Source organism: Coregonus clupeaformis, chromosome 6, assembly GCF_020615455.1.
Source record: "Coregonus clupeaformis isolate EN_2021a chromosome 6, ASM2061545v1, whole genome shotgun sequence".
Lineage (NCBI taxonomy): Eukaryota > Metazoa > Chordata > Actinopteri > Salmoniformes > Salmonidae > Coregonus > Coregonus clupeaformis.
In genome coordinates, this window is record NC_059197.1 from 42,926,947 (window position 1) to 42,945,567 (window position 18,621).

Here is an 18,621-nt window from a genome sequence, read left to right on the forward strand (position 1 = left end):
TAGTATCATGAATGATCTGCATGTTATCTATTTTAACCTTGATGTTAGAGAAATTAAAACGTTATCAATACAATTCCTTTCTATATCATCATTACAGAGCAGCCATTTCCCTGAACTGTTTCCTTATATCCAATACCTCTAGCACACAGACACAGGTGGTGTGTAATGTGAGAGTGAGGGGACAAAACACACTGACCAGAAACGAGTCTGAATATGTTTCCCTGGACTCATTCTCACCCACCTAAGCTAAAACAAAAACACAAAGGGAGAGAGAGGTGGGATCACATAAAATGAAGGTACTGTGAAGTTTGCTCCCTAAGTAGGCAGGCTTGAGCAACAGTTCAAACACAGAGAGAGAGGGAAAGAAAGCAGGAAGAGAGGATAGATTCTGGGACTTTCTATTCAATATTGAAGTCAAAGGGACAGAGAAGGTGGAGAGAAGTACAAGCATATTCAAAGCTCACTTCTACATCTGCAGTATTACTATAAGGATCCAGGTGGACCTCTAAAGACAACCAGGCAAACACTGACTCCAACCACCAGAGACCACCTGATCAGGACTGAGGGTGAAAGACTGACAGGCAACAGCGACTGGTTAACCTCATGTAAGAGACACATTTTGATAATTTAATTCTTAAGATTCTAAGCCGTGTTATGACCATCTTTTTTTAAGATGGTCATACCATGGCTCATTTAGCTATTTGATTTTGAATTGTAGGACCCCATTAGGTATAAAAATGTTTTTTTCAAAAATGATTTTATTAAAAATTGAATTTGGCCGTTACTACTATAGCCCATAGAAATGCATTGAATAACACATTAATAAATTAGTAACTTTCGATCTTATATAACCATACCAAATGTAAGATATCATACTAATTTGAGTTTCCCAGATTTACATTTACTATGTTACATCTAGTCTATGAGACTATGTTGTGCATTTTTGTGCATTTTTGTGTAAATCAATTATGTGGGGGCACCATTGCTTGTGCAGGCTTTATTTTCTTTCTACATGACAGTCTTGAGAGTGGACAATGGCTGTAGAACCTCATTACGTTTGGTGTGTCTGTTTAACAGAAGCCAAGCCAGATCAGGAGAGAACCTTGATCCAACGCTCAATAAAATTATCTTCAGTAATAGGTTGGTCAATGTCCATTTTGATTGAGCTTGCACTAAGATCTAAAGATACTGATTGTGAAAGACTCAAGGTTAGATATTGGGATACTAAAGCCAATGTAAAAAACCACTCCACACAACTATAGAGCCCTGAGGGTAACATTAGTTCGGCAGTGCCAGTCTGGATAATACTTCACCCATCCCAGACAGTTTTGTACAGACTATGATATGAATACATAGTGTACTTGTAAAATGCCGTTCAACTCCCATGAATCGACCTCATGGAAAGTGTGTCTGTTGTAATGTTGCTATGCAAATATCCACTGGTCAGGAACAAGCAGTTCATTTGGTTTGGATATCTCTGATATGGTGGATGGGGACTTTTGACAGTCAAATAATATTTGGTTTGACACTGTCAGATACTGTCATTGCAGTAGAGATGATTCACATTCCTTTTTTCTCTCTCTCTCTTCCTTCACATATCACTATCTCTGTCTCCCTCTGTTTACACTCTCTATTTCAGTGTCTGAACTTTTTATCACAGGTCGGTGGCAATAACATTTACAATTCATGGTGACACTGCAATTCTACTGTACTATGCAACAGCATTTTGTTATCTATTGCTGACATATTGTTAATGTCTTATTCAGAAGATATTTTGGTTTGACAGGGAGTCGGGACCATGCCCCAGTGAACTTTGAAACCATTAGAAAGCTCTGCACTTGCATTACTTCCTTGTTCTGAAGTGGAAAACAGAAGTTTGGTGAGAGGGTCAGGGGTCACAGCCCTTAAGCGTCTCACAAAGACACGGCGGTTGGAACCAAACATCTCCAATTTGGACTCCAAACCAAAGGACAAATTTCCACCGGTCTAATGTCCATTGCTCGTGTTTCTTGGCCCAAGCAGGTCTATTCTTCTTATTGGTGTCCTTTAGTAGTGGTTTCTTTGCAGCAATTCGACCATGAAGGCCTGATTCACACAGTCCCCTCTGAACAGTTGATGTTGAGATGTGTCTGTTACATGAACTCTGTGAAGCATTTATTTGGGCTGCAATTTCTGTGGCTGGTAACTCTAATGAACGTATCCTCTGCAGCAGAGGTAACTCTGGGTCTTCCATTCCTGTGACAGTCCTCATGAGAGCCAGTTTCATCACAGTGCTTGATGGTTTTTGCGACTGCACTTGATGAAACTTTCATTGTTCTTGAAATGTTCGGTATTGACTGACTTTCATGTCTTAAAGTATTGATGGACTGTCGTTTCTCTTTGCTTATTTGAGCAGTTCTTGCCATAATATGGACTTGGTCTTTTACCAAATAGGGCTATCTTCTGTATATCCCCCCCCACCTTGTTACAACACAACTGCTCAAACGCATTAAGAAGGAAATCATTTCCACAAATTAACTTTTAAGAAGGCACACATGTTAATTGAAATGCATTCCAGGTGACTAACACATGAAGCTGGTTGAGAGAATGCCAAGAGTGTGCAAAGCTGTCATCAAGGCAAAGGGTGGCAATTTGAAGAATCAAAAATATAAAATACATTTTGATTTGTTTAACACTTTTTTGGTTACTACATAATTCCATATGTGTTTTTTCATAGTTTTGATGTCTTCACTATTATTCTACAATGTAAAAAATAGTACAAATAAAGAAAAACCCTTGAATGAGTGGTGTGTCCAAACTTTTGACTGGTAATGTACATAGATTGTTTTGACCCGTGTTGACTCCTTGAGTACATTGTATACCTCAGGTATAACTCCTCTATCGTTTTTAATAGGATGACCACAAAGCCATAGATCTGTATAGAAGTCAGAGTTCGTATGTTACTAGCTCGATGTTGTCTAGCAATTCAGCATTGTTCAATGCAGAAACAGTCTAGCTCACAGAGAAGAAGGTTATTGTTGGATTACGAATCACTTACAGTATGTAATGGAGCTGTTAGTTGAAATCAAAGAAAAGTGGACCTATTGTTGACCTTTGACTGGAAGGAAGGAAACGTTGAGAATCCAGTACAAGGAAACTGCTAGATTCTTTACTCCAGTGACACAATTACAACATTTGGCAGAAATTTCACCCATGTACCACACTCAGCCTGAGGTGTGGGGGGATATTATATCAAGCTTTTAGCAATATGATTGTCAAATCTCCTAGTGAGGAGGGTTTTAAAAAAGAGGAGTTACAGTAGAAACAAGTTTCTGTCCCAGAATATGATTGTGGTCACGTATGCATTCCTGGGTTATGTCCTCTGGCTCAGAGAGCAAAGTCAGAATGCAACTCCAACTGATTCAACAGACTCCTAATTATTCAGTCAAAACAACATGACAGGACTGGCCCACGCCCTCACCTGAAGGCAACTCACTACACACATCAAGTGTTTGTGTTTGAATGTGTGTGTGTGTGTGTGTGTGTCCATCTGTGCACGTGTGTCTGTTCCTGTGTGTCTGTGTGTATTTGTGTGTGTGCATTTTTTCATACATTCATGGACGAAAGGTAGAAGAACAGAAAAAGAGAGAGATAGCCACCAGATCAGGAGAGGTAGTTTGTGTGAGGAGAGAGATAGAGGAAGTACACAGGTAGAGAGAGAAGGGCATAAGGTGTCATATTACAGATACTAGTTTGGTGTCGTTTAGTGAGCAGGGGCTGGGTCACTCACAACAAATCCCTGTGGATTTCAGCAGCACGGATACACACAGAAACACACAAACGGTCGCTAATACAGCAGCAGACTTTTACAGCAAGTTAGGCAGCCTGCATGATAGATCACGTTTCATTGCCTGTGAATTGAGGGACAAAGAACAGAGTACGAGAGGAAGAGAGAGACAGATAGAGAGAGGGAGAAGGAGAGAGAAGGAAGAAAGAGAGAATAACCATACGGACCGGCACAGAGTTGTGAGAGGTAGAACTTTAGAAGTGGAGGGACAGAAGGCACAAGACGAAGGGAAGGGAGAGACTGTTGAAGGGAGTTCTACTTAGTCCAGAGAGTGAAGTACAGTGCATCCTCTGTACCCTGTGACCTGTGTGTCTGGGCCAGCTGAGATCGGACTTCAGCAACATGAAGGTGAGTAGAGACGGATATTACAGTCTGGGAAAATAGGGGATCAGGCTAATCACCTGTGGAGTAGTATTGATCATCCGTGACCACCCAGCTCTTACTGTGGACTCGTACAGTAGTGGTTTACAGGTTTACAGTGATGAGACTTTAGAGAAAACGAAACATATGGGATAACATGGCCGTGTGTACCTGTATATCAACGTATGGTCTGTGTGTTTAGTGAACAATTGTTATAAATGCAAATAGTCCCTTGCAAAGCAAACGATCCTCAAGTGCATTTTAAAGTATTACCATGTTAAAGTATTACTGCCTCATTTTGAGGCGACTGTTCTGACAATATCTAGATTCTTGTGAGATCTATATGTATGAAATAGACATAGATTAGGGTTCTTGTGATTGTACACATCTGTAGTTTTTGCGGTCAGCCTGCAGGTTTATGTAGGAAACTGGTGTGCATTTGCATGTGTATGCCTATGTGTGCGCATGAATGTGTCTGTGTGTGTGTTGTTGGAGATCCCTGCCTTAGATTAAAACTCACAAGTAACCTCTCTAAAGGCCTTTGTTGCTCTCTCACTTTAAAATGCAATCCACAAAGGAGAGAGAGCACCTTTTTATACACAAAAGTGAAACATGCCAAGTCATTTCATCAGTGAAACCTTCAGTGTGGCCCAGTTATGCTTCCCAAGGTGCTTCCTCAATGCAAACTGGGTCTAGTCCCAGTGTTTACTCTCCTGCATGGGCCAAATGGGCAAAACTACCTGAACACACCTCTGTCTTGCTCCCTCACACACTCATATACATCTGCATACATCTGTTTATATGTCACTTCTATATGTTTAACTTATCCTCTCTCTCTCTCTCTCTCTCTCTGTCTCTGTCTCACTCTGCATATTTCTCTCTCTCTGGGATTTTATTCCACCACAACTTGTAAATGTATGCCAACTGTCTGTCAAATGTAATTATTGCAGTGAGGTCATCATTGACATAGATTGTGTGATTCAGGTTTGTGTTGCAAAGTAGGCGATCCTCAAGTTATACATTTGAGTAAATGAATGGAGAAGGGGCTGCAGTTAGTGATCTATAGTTCATCTTTGGTCTACAAATCACTATGAGTCTCTATTTTGGATAGTTTGCTATGTACTGTATGTTACAGAGGCATGTTCTGCAATTAAACTGAACGTCTTTACTTCAGATCAACATGTTCACAACTCGTCCAAAACTCACTCACCTCCGTTCACGCACAATGTGTCTGATACATTCTTAAAGCAACAGTATTCAATTCTCAACTGAGGTAGACACCATATTACTGAACATAACACTGTATATTCCTGGTCATCTTTGATGAAACATTGCAGGTGTTTTGGTTATGGTTGGTACTGGCCAGTCAACTGTCAGCTCCAAGATGTGTATAGTCACATTTCAAGTTGAACTGGCTTAACTTCCTGTTCTCCCACCTCTGTACTCTACCGTCCATTCTTTGTTTCTTCTCCTCTTTGTAACCATATATCCTTATCACAAAGCATGCTCATACTGACCTAGATTAGTTCTTGTTTACAATACATCTACGTGGATGTCACGATCGTCATAATGAGTGGACCAAGGCGCAGCGTGATATGCGTACATCTCTTTAATAGTGTACTTAGCAACACGATACAAATAACCAAAACAACAAAACGAAACGTGAAGTCCTCAGTCATACACAAACCTACACGGAACAAGATCCCACGAATCACAAGTGCACAAAAGGCTGCCTAAGTATGGTTCCCAATCAGAGACAACAAGCAACAGCTGATTCTCGTTGCCTCTGATTGAGAACCACCCCGGCCAACATAGAAACACATAACCTAGAACAGAACATAGAAAACGAAACATAGACACAACACAAAGAAACTAACACCCTGGCTCAACATACAAGAGTCCCCAGAGCCAGGGCGTGACAGTGGAGAGTCCACCAACCAGCACTGTCTCCATGACTCATGCAAATTATACCAAATCTTTCTCTGTGTGTGAGTGTGTTATTCAAATCAACATTTACATACTGTGAGTGTGCACAGGAATGCACACTCACACACTCAGTGTTGTGTGTTATTGTTATTCTTATTGGAGCGATCTGGCATGACTTTGATGTTCTTAAAAATGTTCCTAAATGAGCCAGCATTTTCCTTTATGAAAGACTGATATCAAACCCTGTAGCCTTCCAAATTATTTTATGTAATGGAAGATTATACAGCAAATTAATCAAATATCAATATGAAACCAGCTTTTTAGGTAAACTAGAATAACTCTGGTCTTACATATGGAAGCACTCCAAGGCAAATGGAACGCAAACCGTTATCTAGCAGTTACTTAATTTGAAGCTTTGCCATAGAACGCTTACAGTCAGCTACAGTGTGTCTGCCTCTCTGATGCACATAGCCTTTGTGTCAAGCTCAGAGATTGTATTTGACAAATGCTTTGACCAGAACAAAATGCTTTGTGAATCTCTTCCTCGCTTATACAAGAGAGTATCAGAGTTTGCTCTGCCTAATTTGACGCCCCCATTGCCTATTCCTACGAGGATAAGGTGACCTTCCCCCAAAAAGACACTCCTGCCAAAACCAAAACATGGGCCCCAGGACCCTGCCATAGAGAACCAGAACTCCCCCCCCCCATTCTCACTAAAGGTATGTGATTTGTGTTAAACCTCATCTCAAAGCTCAGCCCCCAACGACGCTCAGCAACAGGGCGTCTTTAACTGTTTAGGATTGTAAATGTACAGTATATGTATATCTGACTTCTGGTCTTCTTCGCCCTGTCCCTCACTGTAGCCACCACCTGTTTATTTTCCCTCCATACAGTATGACCCTCCTTATCTACATGATAGTGTATTGTATGGTGGTGTCCATATTAGGACAGCCTCAGTGTCAGCAGGACTTGGGTTCACTGTTGCTGAGTGTGTCAGGAAGAACCAGGTGGCAGTTTGTAGACTGTATTGGTGTTGTGACAGATTTGTACAGTATTTGTGGACCAGTTGGAGAGATTGGACAAAATAGCCAATACTGTAGATACCTAACAGACTGTTTGAGACACCAGTCATTGGTTTTTTGGGATGTTGTTGTTTCACCAGTGAGCAGGTTTCATTCAATGAGACAATGACTTATGACTCATGAGAGTTATGATGGCAGGTACTTGTGAACCACACCCACACCCGAGCCTGTGTCATATGACTATCTCTGTCCCTGTGTCGGACTGACATGGGAATTGTGCCCACAGCACTAGGAGTGACAGTCAAACACAACTTTGTGATGGGAGGCACACTGTGTTGTTTGTGTGTGTGTGTGTGTGTTCCTGATCCAATCTGTCATGCCTCCCCTCTCTAGACCCTAGAAGCTCACAATCTTACACCCTGTCACACGTTCTGCACTGAGCACATTATGATCCACTTTGTCTCATTCTCTCTCTCTCTCTCTCTCTCTCTCTCTCTCTCTCTCTCTCTCTCTCTGTCTCTCTCTCTCTCTCTCTCTCTCTCTCTCTCTCTCGCTCTCTCTGTCTCTCTCTCTCTCTCTCTCTCCAGACTGACACCTGGCTTGCTGAAGAAAGCAATATACCATTAAATCCTAGACAACAAGGTAAGCCATTGTAGTGGAATTTATTAATTTTGCAATCATATTGCACAAGTGTTGCATAATATGCAATATCATACTGTCCAATTATACCAATTATATCATACTGTCCAATTATTATTAAATGTGTCTACATTTTAAATAGCTCCAAAATGCTGATTGTTCTTTCTCTATCTTCCTCTCCCTCAGTTGTAGTGCAGCCTGGTCGAAAAAGAAAGCTCATGACGGCTCCGAATTCCCAGAAAGAGAAGTCCTCGTCGAGGAAGAGGGTCCTGATCACTGTGTTGATGGTACTGGTAACGCTGGGGATCCTGGTCACAGCTGGCTACTTCAGTGAGTCCAGCTTCAACATCCATCATAACGCATTCCAAATGGCACCCCTATTCCCTACATAGTGCACTACTTTTGAACAGGGCTCATAGGGATCAAGAGTAGTGCAGTCAAAAGTAGTGTACTATGTAGGGTATAGTGTGCCGTTTGGGACACATCCCATCTCTACACCCTCTCCTCCACTTAGCTAACACAAGACATACTAGTACTTCTCCCCCCGTACAAATGCTCAATGATTCACAATCAAACTACAGCAACATTATTAAATTTGATTCCCCAAAATGTTTGTGAATGTATTATTTCAGTCAGCAAACAATATATTTTAATAACCTGTCCCTATCTTCTGTCTCTCCTCCTCTCATCCATCTTCCCCCCTTCCTTTCTGTCCCCAGTCGCGCAGCTGATCAACAGCAATTACTTCTTCTGCTCCCGGTCGGTGAAGTTCATTCCCCTGGACAAAGCGTGTGATGGGATAGCAGACTGTTCAGGAGGAGAGGACGAGCTCACCTGTGTGACCTTCATGACTGTCAACACTACCTTCCCAGGTAAACAAACACACATACACATGCACAAACACACACACACACGGACAGGTACTCAAACACACCACTCCATCTATAAATCTTTATACATCTGTCTTTATGTGACTTCTATGTGCTTCATCGCATTCTTATTCTGTCTCTGTCTCTGTCTCTGTCTCTGTCTCTGTCTCTGTCTCTGTCTCTGTCTCTGCTCTCTCTCTCTCTCTCTCTCTCTCTCTCTCTCTCTCTCTCTCTCTCTCTCTGTGTCTCTCTCTCTGTGTCTCTCTCTCCATCTCTCTGTGCAGTGCGTCTGGTCTCTGAGCAGAGTGTTCTCCAGATCTACAGTGCTGGGACAGGATGGAGGAGTGTGTGTGGTGAGGACTGGACCCAGCAGCACACAGAGAAAGCCTGTCAACAGCTGGGCTACACCAAGTGGGTCTCCTCCCTCCCTAACTCACTCATCACTGAGCAACTTAGCTACAGTTTCCCCTTTAAATATTCTGTTTCTCCTAAATGTCTTTAAAATGTCTCTCTGTCTCCACTCGTTCCCACAGTAAACCCATCAGTAGTACCATCTCAGTGCAGAACTTGTCCCTGTCCCTGAAGACAGGACCGTTCTCAGGGGTCAGGGTCGCAGCCAAAACCACCCCCATTTACCAGACTGTCATTGACCGGTAAGCATTAGAAGATGGGTTATATTGAGCCTGTTACTGTGGTGTGACTCTACTGTTTCTAGATCTAGTTTCAACAGAAAGGTGAACGGATCAGTAATATATATATACAGTTTTTTGGTATCAAATATGGATGGATAACTATCTTGATCAACGCAGTAAATGGAGAATTGAAACAAGTCTAAATAAATGTTCCCCACTTTGGTTACTTATGTCTGTGCCTCTCTTATGGTACTTGTCTTATTTTTGCCAGGCCTAAATTGAACTGCCTTGTAAAATAAAGGTAAAATAAAAATAAATGACTATGTTGACCATGCAGCTATGTCTGCGTCACTGTTACACTGTTCACTATGCAGTGTTTGTGTTGATTCACTGGCATCCCACTGCCACTGCTTGTAGTAAGATGGCAGTTAGGCTCAGGCAGTTGTGACATGGTAAATAGAATGCATGACTGCCACCCTGTCTGTTTACTCTAAAACAGCCCAAGGCAAAAAAAACAACAGATTAAAGTCCCCTTTATTCTCTCCTTCTGTTTCCTTTTATTGTCTCTCTCTACTTGTGATGCGCACCACTGCATCATCTCTCTCATCCTCTCTCTCTCTCTCTCTCTCTCTCTCTCTCTCTCTCTCTCTCTCTCTCTCTCTCTCTCTCTCTCTCTCTCTCTCTCTCTCTCTCTCTCTCTCTCTCTCTCTCTCTCTCTCTCTCTCTCTCTCTCTGTCTCTCTTTCTCTCTCGTTGTGTGTCTCTGACTATGACGTACTCTCTGTTTTTCTGACACAAACAATTTGGGAGTTTCTGTTCTCCCACATCCTTGTTTCAATAATTAGAGGAAACAAGAAGTACGAGTATGTTATGTCTGACAGACACTAAACCAACACTGAAGACTAACTCTCGAATTGGACTCTTTGTCTACCTATTATGTTTGGTAATCATGTTTTGGGTGTGTTTCTATGCATACAACGTGATGTGTACAGTATGTACCGTGTGTACGTACTTTGTGTTGAATTCCCCTCCTTGTTTGATTCCAGCCAGGTTTGTAACTCAGGATCCGTGATCTCCCTGACCTGCTCCGGTAAGCCCTTCCCCTTCCTCTGCCTCTGATACTCCACCTCACACTCTGTTACCCCCCTGTCCCCCTATTCTGGACTCCCCACTCCTTCCCCTCGACAAATAATTGGAAAAGACTGAGTGATATTCATCATCCAAGTTCTCCAGGAGTTGAGTTATACAAGAGATAGAGACAGAAAGACTGAGACACAGACAGACAGACAGACAGACATGTTCAAATCAAATCAAATGTTATTTGCCACATGCGCCGAATACAACAGGTGTAGACCTTACAGTGAAATGCTTACTTACAAGCCCTTAGCCAACAATGCAGTTTTAAGAAAAAAAGTGTTAAGTAAAAAAATTGAAAAGTAAAAAATTAATAAATAATAATAATGAAAGAGCAGCAGTAAAATAACAGTAGCGAGCCTATATACAGGGGGTACAGAGTCAATGTGCGGAGGCACAGGTTAGTCGAGGTAATTTAGGTAATATGTACATGTAGGTATAGTTAAAGTGACTATGCATAGATAATAAACAGAGAGTAGCAGCAGCGTAAAAGAGGGAGTGGGGGACAATGCAAATAGTCCGGGTAGCCATTTGATTAGCTGTTCAGGAGTCTTATGGCTTCGGGGTAGAAGCTGTTAATAAGCCTTTTGGACCTAGACTTGGCGCTCCGGCACTGCTTGCCATGCGGGAGCAGAGAGAACAGTCTATGACTAGGGTGGCTGGAGTCTTTGACAATTTTTAGGGCCTTCCTCTGACACCGCCTGGTATAGAGGTCCTGGATGGCAGGAAGCTTGGCCCCAGTGATTTACTGGGCCGTACGCACTACCCTCTGTAGTGCCTTGCAGTTGGATGCTGAGCAGTTGCTATACCAGGCAGCGATGCAACCAGTCAGGATGCTTAAGATGGTGCAGCTGTAGAACTTTTTGAGGATCTGAGGACCCATGCCAAATCTTTTCAGTTTCCTGAGGGGGAATAGGCTTTGTTCAGACTACAATCTCCAGCTCTGACAGTGGTGGAGAATGCAGGCAAACTGGACAGGATCCAGGCAACAAGCCACTTTGTAATGGATCAGTGCTTGCATGATTGTCTTACTTTGCTGACAGATAGCAATGCTAACTGCCAAAGGGCTAATTTGAGTTCACCCCCACTGCAAATTCTACATTTACTCGTCAAACTACCTTAGTGTACAAGGCAACTCCTGAGATGCTACCATAGTTATTTACTAAACTCTTCAGTGGAACTAAAATGTCTTTCCCCTGTGTGTGTGTCAGACTGTGGAGAGCGGGGGCCATCGGACCGTATCGTGGGGGGTGTGGATGCGTCTATAGAAGACTGGCCGTGGCAGGTGAGCCTGCAGCAGAATGGACAACACACCTGTGGAGGGTCACTGGTGTCACCACGCTGGGTCGTCACAGCAGCACACTGCTTCTCTGGGTCAGTACCACTGGACACCCAATAGGCAGGCAGGTAGCCTAGCATTGGGCCACTGACCGGAAGGTTGCTGGTTTGAATCCCCGAGCCAACCAGGAGAAAAATCTGTCGATGTGTCCTTGAGCAAGGCACTTAACCCTAATTGCTCCTGTAAGTCACTCTGGATAAGAGTGTCTGCTACATGACAAAAATTGAAAATTATATACACTGTAGAATGTGTGAATATCTACTCTGGATATCTACAACTAGCTTAACCAGACATTAACGATCTAACTCTGACCATCCAACGTGGAAAATCCCACAAAGTCTGCAATCGTATAATATGCTTAAGCATCTGGAGATAGAGACAGAGGCCTTGCTGCTAACCCCTGTATCTCTTTCCTCTCCTGGTCCTACAGTAGTAAGAAGGAGCTGAGTCGCTGGCTGGTGGTGTCTGGGAGGACTTACATGGGCTCCATGGGAGGCTCGTATGTAGACAGGATCATACTGAATGGAGACTACAACGCAGCCCGCAATGACTACGATATGGCCATGATGAGGCTGACCAAACCCATCACTGTAGGAAGTATGTCACTTCCCCAACGTTACATTTTAGCAACACACAGACTGTGGTACTGAATTTGCTGGACAATTCCAGGTTTCTCAAAGGCTAGACATAACAAAAGCCCCACATCGACCTATTCTGGTTTTGAATGACTTACCATGAAGAACATTTCTCAGCACTCTCAAAAATGAATGGTACAGCACTACATAATGATATGGAAATATGTACTTGTAAAAGCAGTTTGATTCGAGGAAGAGAGAATGCATTCATGGTAGATTCTGACCTCTAGTGGCCAATTTATCAAACTGTCCATTTCAATGGGTCTTGCAACATGGGAAATCCCTCTAGGGAAATACTGTACATTTAGATTGTAATGAGAGTAGGCTGTGATTTATTTATGAAGAAGTACATTTACAGTTATGTTTCCTCCACCAGACACTCGTCGGCCCGTGTGTTTGCCCCCTAAGAACCTGGGCCTGAAGGCAGGAGACTCTATGGCGGTGACAGGCTGGGGCTACCTGGAGGAGAAGGGTGAGCATACAGCAAACAATACTACCCCTTCCCTTTTATCACCCTCTTCATCTCTATCCAATAAGCACATACACTCAAATCATTCTCACATAATGTTAATAGTCACTTTCTCCTCTTCTCCTTCTCATCACTCTGTCATCTTTTCTCTCTCCTCAGGTAAAGTGTCTCCTGTCCTCCAGAAGGCTACCATTCCCCTTATAGACAGTGATCAGTGCTCCAGTCCCACTGTCTACGGTTCCTCAATTACTCCCAGGATGCTTTGCGCTGGTTACCTGGAGGGCAAAGTGGATGCATGTCAGGTATAAAGTAGAATGTTTGCTTTGAGAAAAACAGAAGAGAAACTAAGATAGATTTTGGCGTGAATACATTCAATGCCTTGTCCTGTAAGAAAATAAATGGGAAGACCTTATAACACTCTATTGAGTATTGCATATCCACCCTTAACTTTGGCCACTGGCATACGTGTATAGTGTGTAATTCCAGTGTACCTAATGCCATTGTGGGGTCATTTGTTGTAGGGAGACAGTGGTGGTCCTCTGGTGTACCTGTCAGGACAATGGCAGCTGGTGGGGGTGGTGAGTTGGGGGGTCGGCTGTGCCAGAGAGGGTCGACCAGGGGTCTACTGCAACGTGGACAGTATGCTCAACTGGATCCACACTGTCATGGAGGTATGTATGCTCACACAGGAGAGGCAAGGAGCTAGTGTATTTTAATATTGTTTATTTTTACTTTGTTCTATGTAAAGTCTAGATGTTATATGCTGCTGCCCTGAAAACAAAGACTAATAATAGTGTATTGTACACTGTAATGGTTTGACCATGTGTACTTTATTGTTCTAGAAAAACCCTTGAAGCCTCAAACCGGGACCAAAAGCCAATGCTCTATTGGGTTGGGGTATCAGAATGGATTTCAGCGGATCTACATTGAGCTCTGTTAGTGGAATGGAAGAGGAATCCTCTTCAAAGTGCAATTTAAAACACCTACAACAATACATAACTCAAACAAACACACACACATGCCCGCACACTCAGATAGGCACAAAAGTGCAAGGACAAAAACACACATGGACACACTCAACACTCCTTCTTTACCATAACAGGTTATTTACGGTGTGGCTTGTGCCATCTTAGGTATCTCAGGGACCACTGACGTGGTAGTGTAACACTGTCGCTTAAGACGACAGTCGGTCTGGGTCTGCATCCCAAATGGCCCCCTATTGCCTTTATAGTGCACTACTTTTGATCAGAACGCTATGGGGTAAAAGTAGTGCACTATCAAGGGAATAGGGGGCCATTTGGGACATATGGTGCTGAGACATGAACCTCTCTTCAGATTATATGTCAATGGAGGGGCCATTATGCCTCCTCCAATAACCGTCCTGTACATCCCATCATGGATTCACTTGTGCACTTTCAGGTGGTCAGACCTATTCACTGTGTGCCAACATATTTCCAGTGTGCAATTGGAATAATCCCTGCTTGCACCAATATGCACATGTACAAGGTTCTGATTAATGGCGTGTGTTTTTTTTGACATTGTGAACATTTAGTGTTTCTTTGTATATCTGTAAATATTGTATACTATGTAGAAATGGTTGTCTGTGTAAGATAAGAATGTGTCTTATTGCACGTATTGTTGGCATGTTTGATAAAGGGATGCCTGTGTTCAATAAATAAATTATCAGATTAGGATTGTGATGAACTGTGAGTAATGGGATGTCTCGGCAGTGTCTGATTGTAATGTCTAAACCCTGTATCAATGACATGTAAGCCTGTGTCATCCAGTGGGCTATATGGGGAAGTTACAAGACAGTAGTAACAATAAAGTTACTCCACAGCCACAGCAACAAACCGACACATCTACAACAGTAACTCCTTTTATGCAAACCTTTATTTCCTGTATATATATATATATATATATATATATATACTTTGTTCTACAATCCAGAGAAAAAACTATTGAGGTGCATAGTTATGAGAGGGGAGAATGTGGGACATTATTACAGAAACAGAGGAATAGTAGGTGGTGTTGCACATTCACTTTATAGTTCTTAAAGGAAACATCATATTAGAGACCGAGGAAATTGAGTTCGGTCAGTCATTGACTGCCTCACAGTAAGTGGGTGTGTATGTTTTGGTAGGTAAGAGGGCGAGCTGTTTTCTTCTGCACGAGCCACATTAGCCCTCATACTCAGCTTGGGCTCGACAGTGGTCGTTACAATTTAGCAAGACATTACGGAAGTACAGCACTCTTTAAACCCAATTACAAATAGCAAATGTGCTGTACTTAGTCATCAGTTAGGATGATATTGCAACTTGAGTCCATTCAAGCCTGGCCATCTAGTGACTCCTACCCACAGACAGTAACGCTGTGGGTGAGGCCAGTGTGGGAGTGAAAACAGCCCCTCCTCAGAACCCTGGACAGCTCCTTGGAGTAGAGGATGATGGGTAATAACTGTGTACACCTTTATGTGTGTGTTGTGATCCTAACAGGTAGTAACCTGGCTACCTATGAGCTCAGAGTAAAAGTCCTATCTATTTGACTGTAGAGTAAACTGTGATGTGGGTAGCATGAGTTGGCTACAAATGCACATACATACCCATTGTAATAAGGATTAAAATATATCTTTTTTTTTGCTTGTTTGTTTCACTTGGCCTTGGTGGGCTAAAACAGTGCACAACTGAGCCTTTAGAAAAGGCATTTTAAAATGCAGTTTGGCCAGAGGACGTGTGTTGTACTGTACAGTATACTGCAGGTTGGAGCAGGGGGTGTTCTCTGCACTGGAATGTGGGAAGCAGAGAGCAGACTTCACAAACTCTTGGCTTGGCAGTGTGAGTAGGAGTCGCTCCGGCAGTGGGCTGCAGGAAACCCATATTAGTATCAAATCAGATGATTTTTACATCTGTTATATAAGAAGCAGACAATGTTAGGACTGAGTGGACAGATTTATATTTATGTCCACTGACTGTCATTGTTGATCTTTCTGTTGAATAAATATACAGTACATTGTAGCAATGTAATCTACAATGCATTGTTAGCAAATTCCAGTATTCTTATTTGAGCTGCAGAGAATTCAAAGCTTGTATTAGAGTTGATTGGATTTCCCATGGTAGATCAGTATTTTGATAACATTGAACGTGAGCTATAGCTCTGTATCATTTTCCAGGTTTTTGCTGTAATACTAAAGCAGTGAATCATCATTGGATGCTTCCTGTATTTCTATGTACTGTCACAACGTGCACAGGGTATCAATACTGACGGACACATGACATAATTTGTTTCATTTCATGGTTGTGCAAGTGTGATAAGAGTGTATCAAATAGTGCTTAATAATACTGTTGTGTATCAATACCCATTATACTACCAGCCATGCTGTTAGTCTGTGTTGCCTGAGACGTTGGTTCACAGGGTGAGTTGTGTGGATCTGCCACGGTGATGCAGGCTTGAGCTGATTGCTGCTTTTAGTCTAACATAACATGCGGTCCACAATGCATCACTGCGGCTATGCGACTGCCTCCAGAGAAGCACTACACTGGGCATGCTCACTGCTGCACCCCACAGCTCAGACATGCACAATCAAGCTCATAGCTTGTGGATATCAGCTCAGACATGGCTAGTCGAGCTCAGAGCTTGTGGAACTGCACATACTGAGGGGCTTGAACAGACAGTGTTCTCCTAGAGATACTGAAGCAGTGAACAGTGAAGGATAACTCTGTACTTAGTAACACACAAGACATTCAATACTGATGGTAGTTTTGGACATTCTCGGATCTGATTAAAGTTACAGGAGGGACAATGAATACAAACACATTAACTAGCCTTATAGATCATTTTCTTCATCGACATGATCCTTCTGAATATATCAACAGAGGCTTGATTATACAAAGACACTAAAAGACAAGGATCAACTGAATAGTATTGCTTTTCTCCCAGAGGCAGGCTTTGCGCGCTTTTCTCCAATGTCAAAGGAGTAATGGTTCACTGACTTTAAATGGAACCAATAATGTGTGTGTGTGTGTGCATGTCTCTGTGTGTCTCTGGTTTTCTACGGGGTAATACAATGGACAGGAGAGCCACCATTGACCAACACGGGGTTCGTAACAAATACAAACAGTTGGTACATCAGTGCATAGAACAGGCAGCACGCCACCATACCCAATATCTAGGTTCATGAGCTGGTTATTGCATCATCTGTTTTACTACCACAATAGCAAATTAAAGTTGTCAACCTTATTGCTTCTATTAAACATCGGTACGTATGTGTCACACCCTTATCTGTTTCACCAGTCTTTGTGATTGTCTCCACCCCCCTCCAGGTGTCGCCTATCTTCCCCATTATCCCCAGTGTATTTATCACTGTGTTCTCTGTTTGTCTGTTGCCAGTTCGTTTTGTTTTTCGTCAAGCCTACCAGCGTTTTTCCCCTTGCTCCTGTCTTTCTCAAGTTCTTGTTTTCTAGTTTTCCCGGGTTTGACCATTCTGCCTGCCCTGACCCTGAGCCTGCCTGCCGTTCTGTACCTTGTCACACCACACTGGATTACTGACCTCTGCCTGCCCTTGACCTGTCGTTTGCCTGCCCCCTGTTTTTGTAATAAACTTTTGTTACTTTGACACTGTCTGCATTTGGGTCTTCTCCTGAAACGGGATAGTACGAACTGGCCATGACTGACCCAGCAGACTCGGACCAGCTCTTTCCTCTCAAGAAGCCACCATTGGAAGGCACGAGGAGTTGCTTCGTGGTCTCATGGAAGGGTTCCAGACCTTGGCCGAATGCCATGACCGAGCGTTTAACACATTGCTGGAGCAATTCCGCAGGTTGTCTGTTAGGCAGCCTACCACGACGGTAACCTCCCAGCCCCTCAGTAACCCGGCTGTTAGCCGAGAACCCCGCTTACCTCCCCCGGAGGTAGCGTACCTTATCACACTGATGTCCGGCGAGGGCTCTCGCCTGGGCTATGGCAGTGTGGAAACAACAGTCGGCCGTATGCTTCATTCTGGAGGAGTTCATGCGGGAGGTAAAGAAGGTTTTCGATGCCCGGAATTATTCCAGCTTCAGCAAGAATCCCGCAGTGTGGCAGACTATGCAGTGGATTTCCGCACATTGGCAGCAGAGTGTGCCTGGAACCCGGAAGCGCTGTTCAACACATTCCTACACAGAGTATCGGAGGAAGTTATGGACGAGCTTGCAGTCCGGGAACTACCGGCGGATCTCGACTCACTCATCGCCTTGACCATTCGGAATGAGAGGAAGTCCGATTCCACCTCGCCTCCGAGGCATCCCAGCCTTTCAGCCGCTCCAGGGGGCCAACATGTTCTCCAAGCTAGACCAACGGAACGCCTACCACCTGGTGCGGATACAGGAGGGGGACAAGTGGAAGACTGCCTTCAACACGGTAAGCAGTTAAGACGAGTATCTGGTCATACCATTTGGCCTTACCAGCGCTCCAGCTGTGTTCCAGGCCTTGGTTAATGATGTTCTCTGCGACATGTGGAACCGGTTCGTCTTCGTCTACCTTGACGACATCCTCGTCTTCTCCTGCTCCTCCCAAGAACACATGCTCCACTTCTGACATGTCCTCCAACGCTTCCTGGAGAACCAGCTTTTCGTGAAAGTGGAGAAATGTGAATTCCATCGCTACACCATCCCCTTCCTGGGCTACATCATCGCTGCAGGGAGTGTACAGATAGATCCTGGGAAGGGGAGAGCGGTGGTTGATTGGTCCCAGCCTACGTCCAGAGTGCAGTTGCAATGTTTCCTGGGATTCGCCAA

At 43.4% G+C, this 18,621-nt stretch overlaps 1 protein-coding gene across 2 annotated transcripts; it reads left to right on the forward strand.

Annotated features, from left to right (window-relative positions):
• Positions 1-312: 312 nt before the first annotated feature.
• Positions 313-16,749, forward strand: LOC121567396 (transmembrane protease serine 4). Of its 2 annotated transcripts, none has more exons than XM_041877419.2 (13): positions 313-605; positions 7,722-7,776; positions 7,960-8,103; positions 8,493-8,645; positions 8,927-9,053; positions 9,176-9,295; positions 10,320-10,363; positions 11,619-11,781; positions 12,177-12,343; positions 12,758-12,853; positions 13,010-13,152; positions 13,372-13,521; positions 13,693-16,749. In XM_041877419.2, the coding sequence occupies exons 3-13, from the start codon at positions 7,992-7,994 to the stop codon at positions 13,702-13,704; spliced, it is 1,287 nt and encodes a 428-aa protein (XP_041733353.1). In that variant the 5' UTR covers positions 313-605; positions 7,722-7,776; positions 7,960-7,991; the 3' UTR covers positions 13,705-16,749. The 2 variants fall into 2 exon arrangements, with proteins under 2 accessions (XP_041733353.1, XP_041733352.1); XM_041877418.2 differs by lacking the exon at positions 313-605 and adding an exon at positions 3,660-4,174.
• The last annotated feature ends 1,872 nt before the right edge of the window (positions 16,750-18,621 follow it).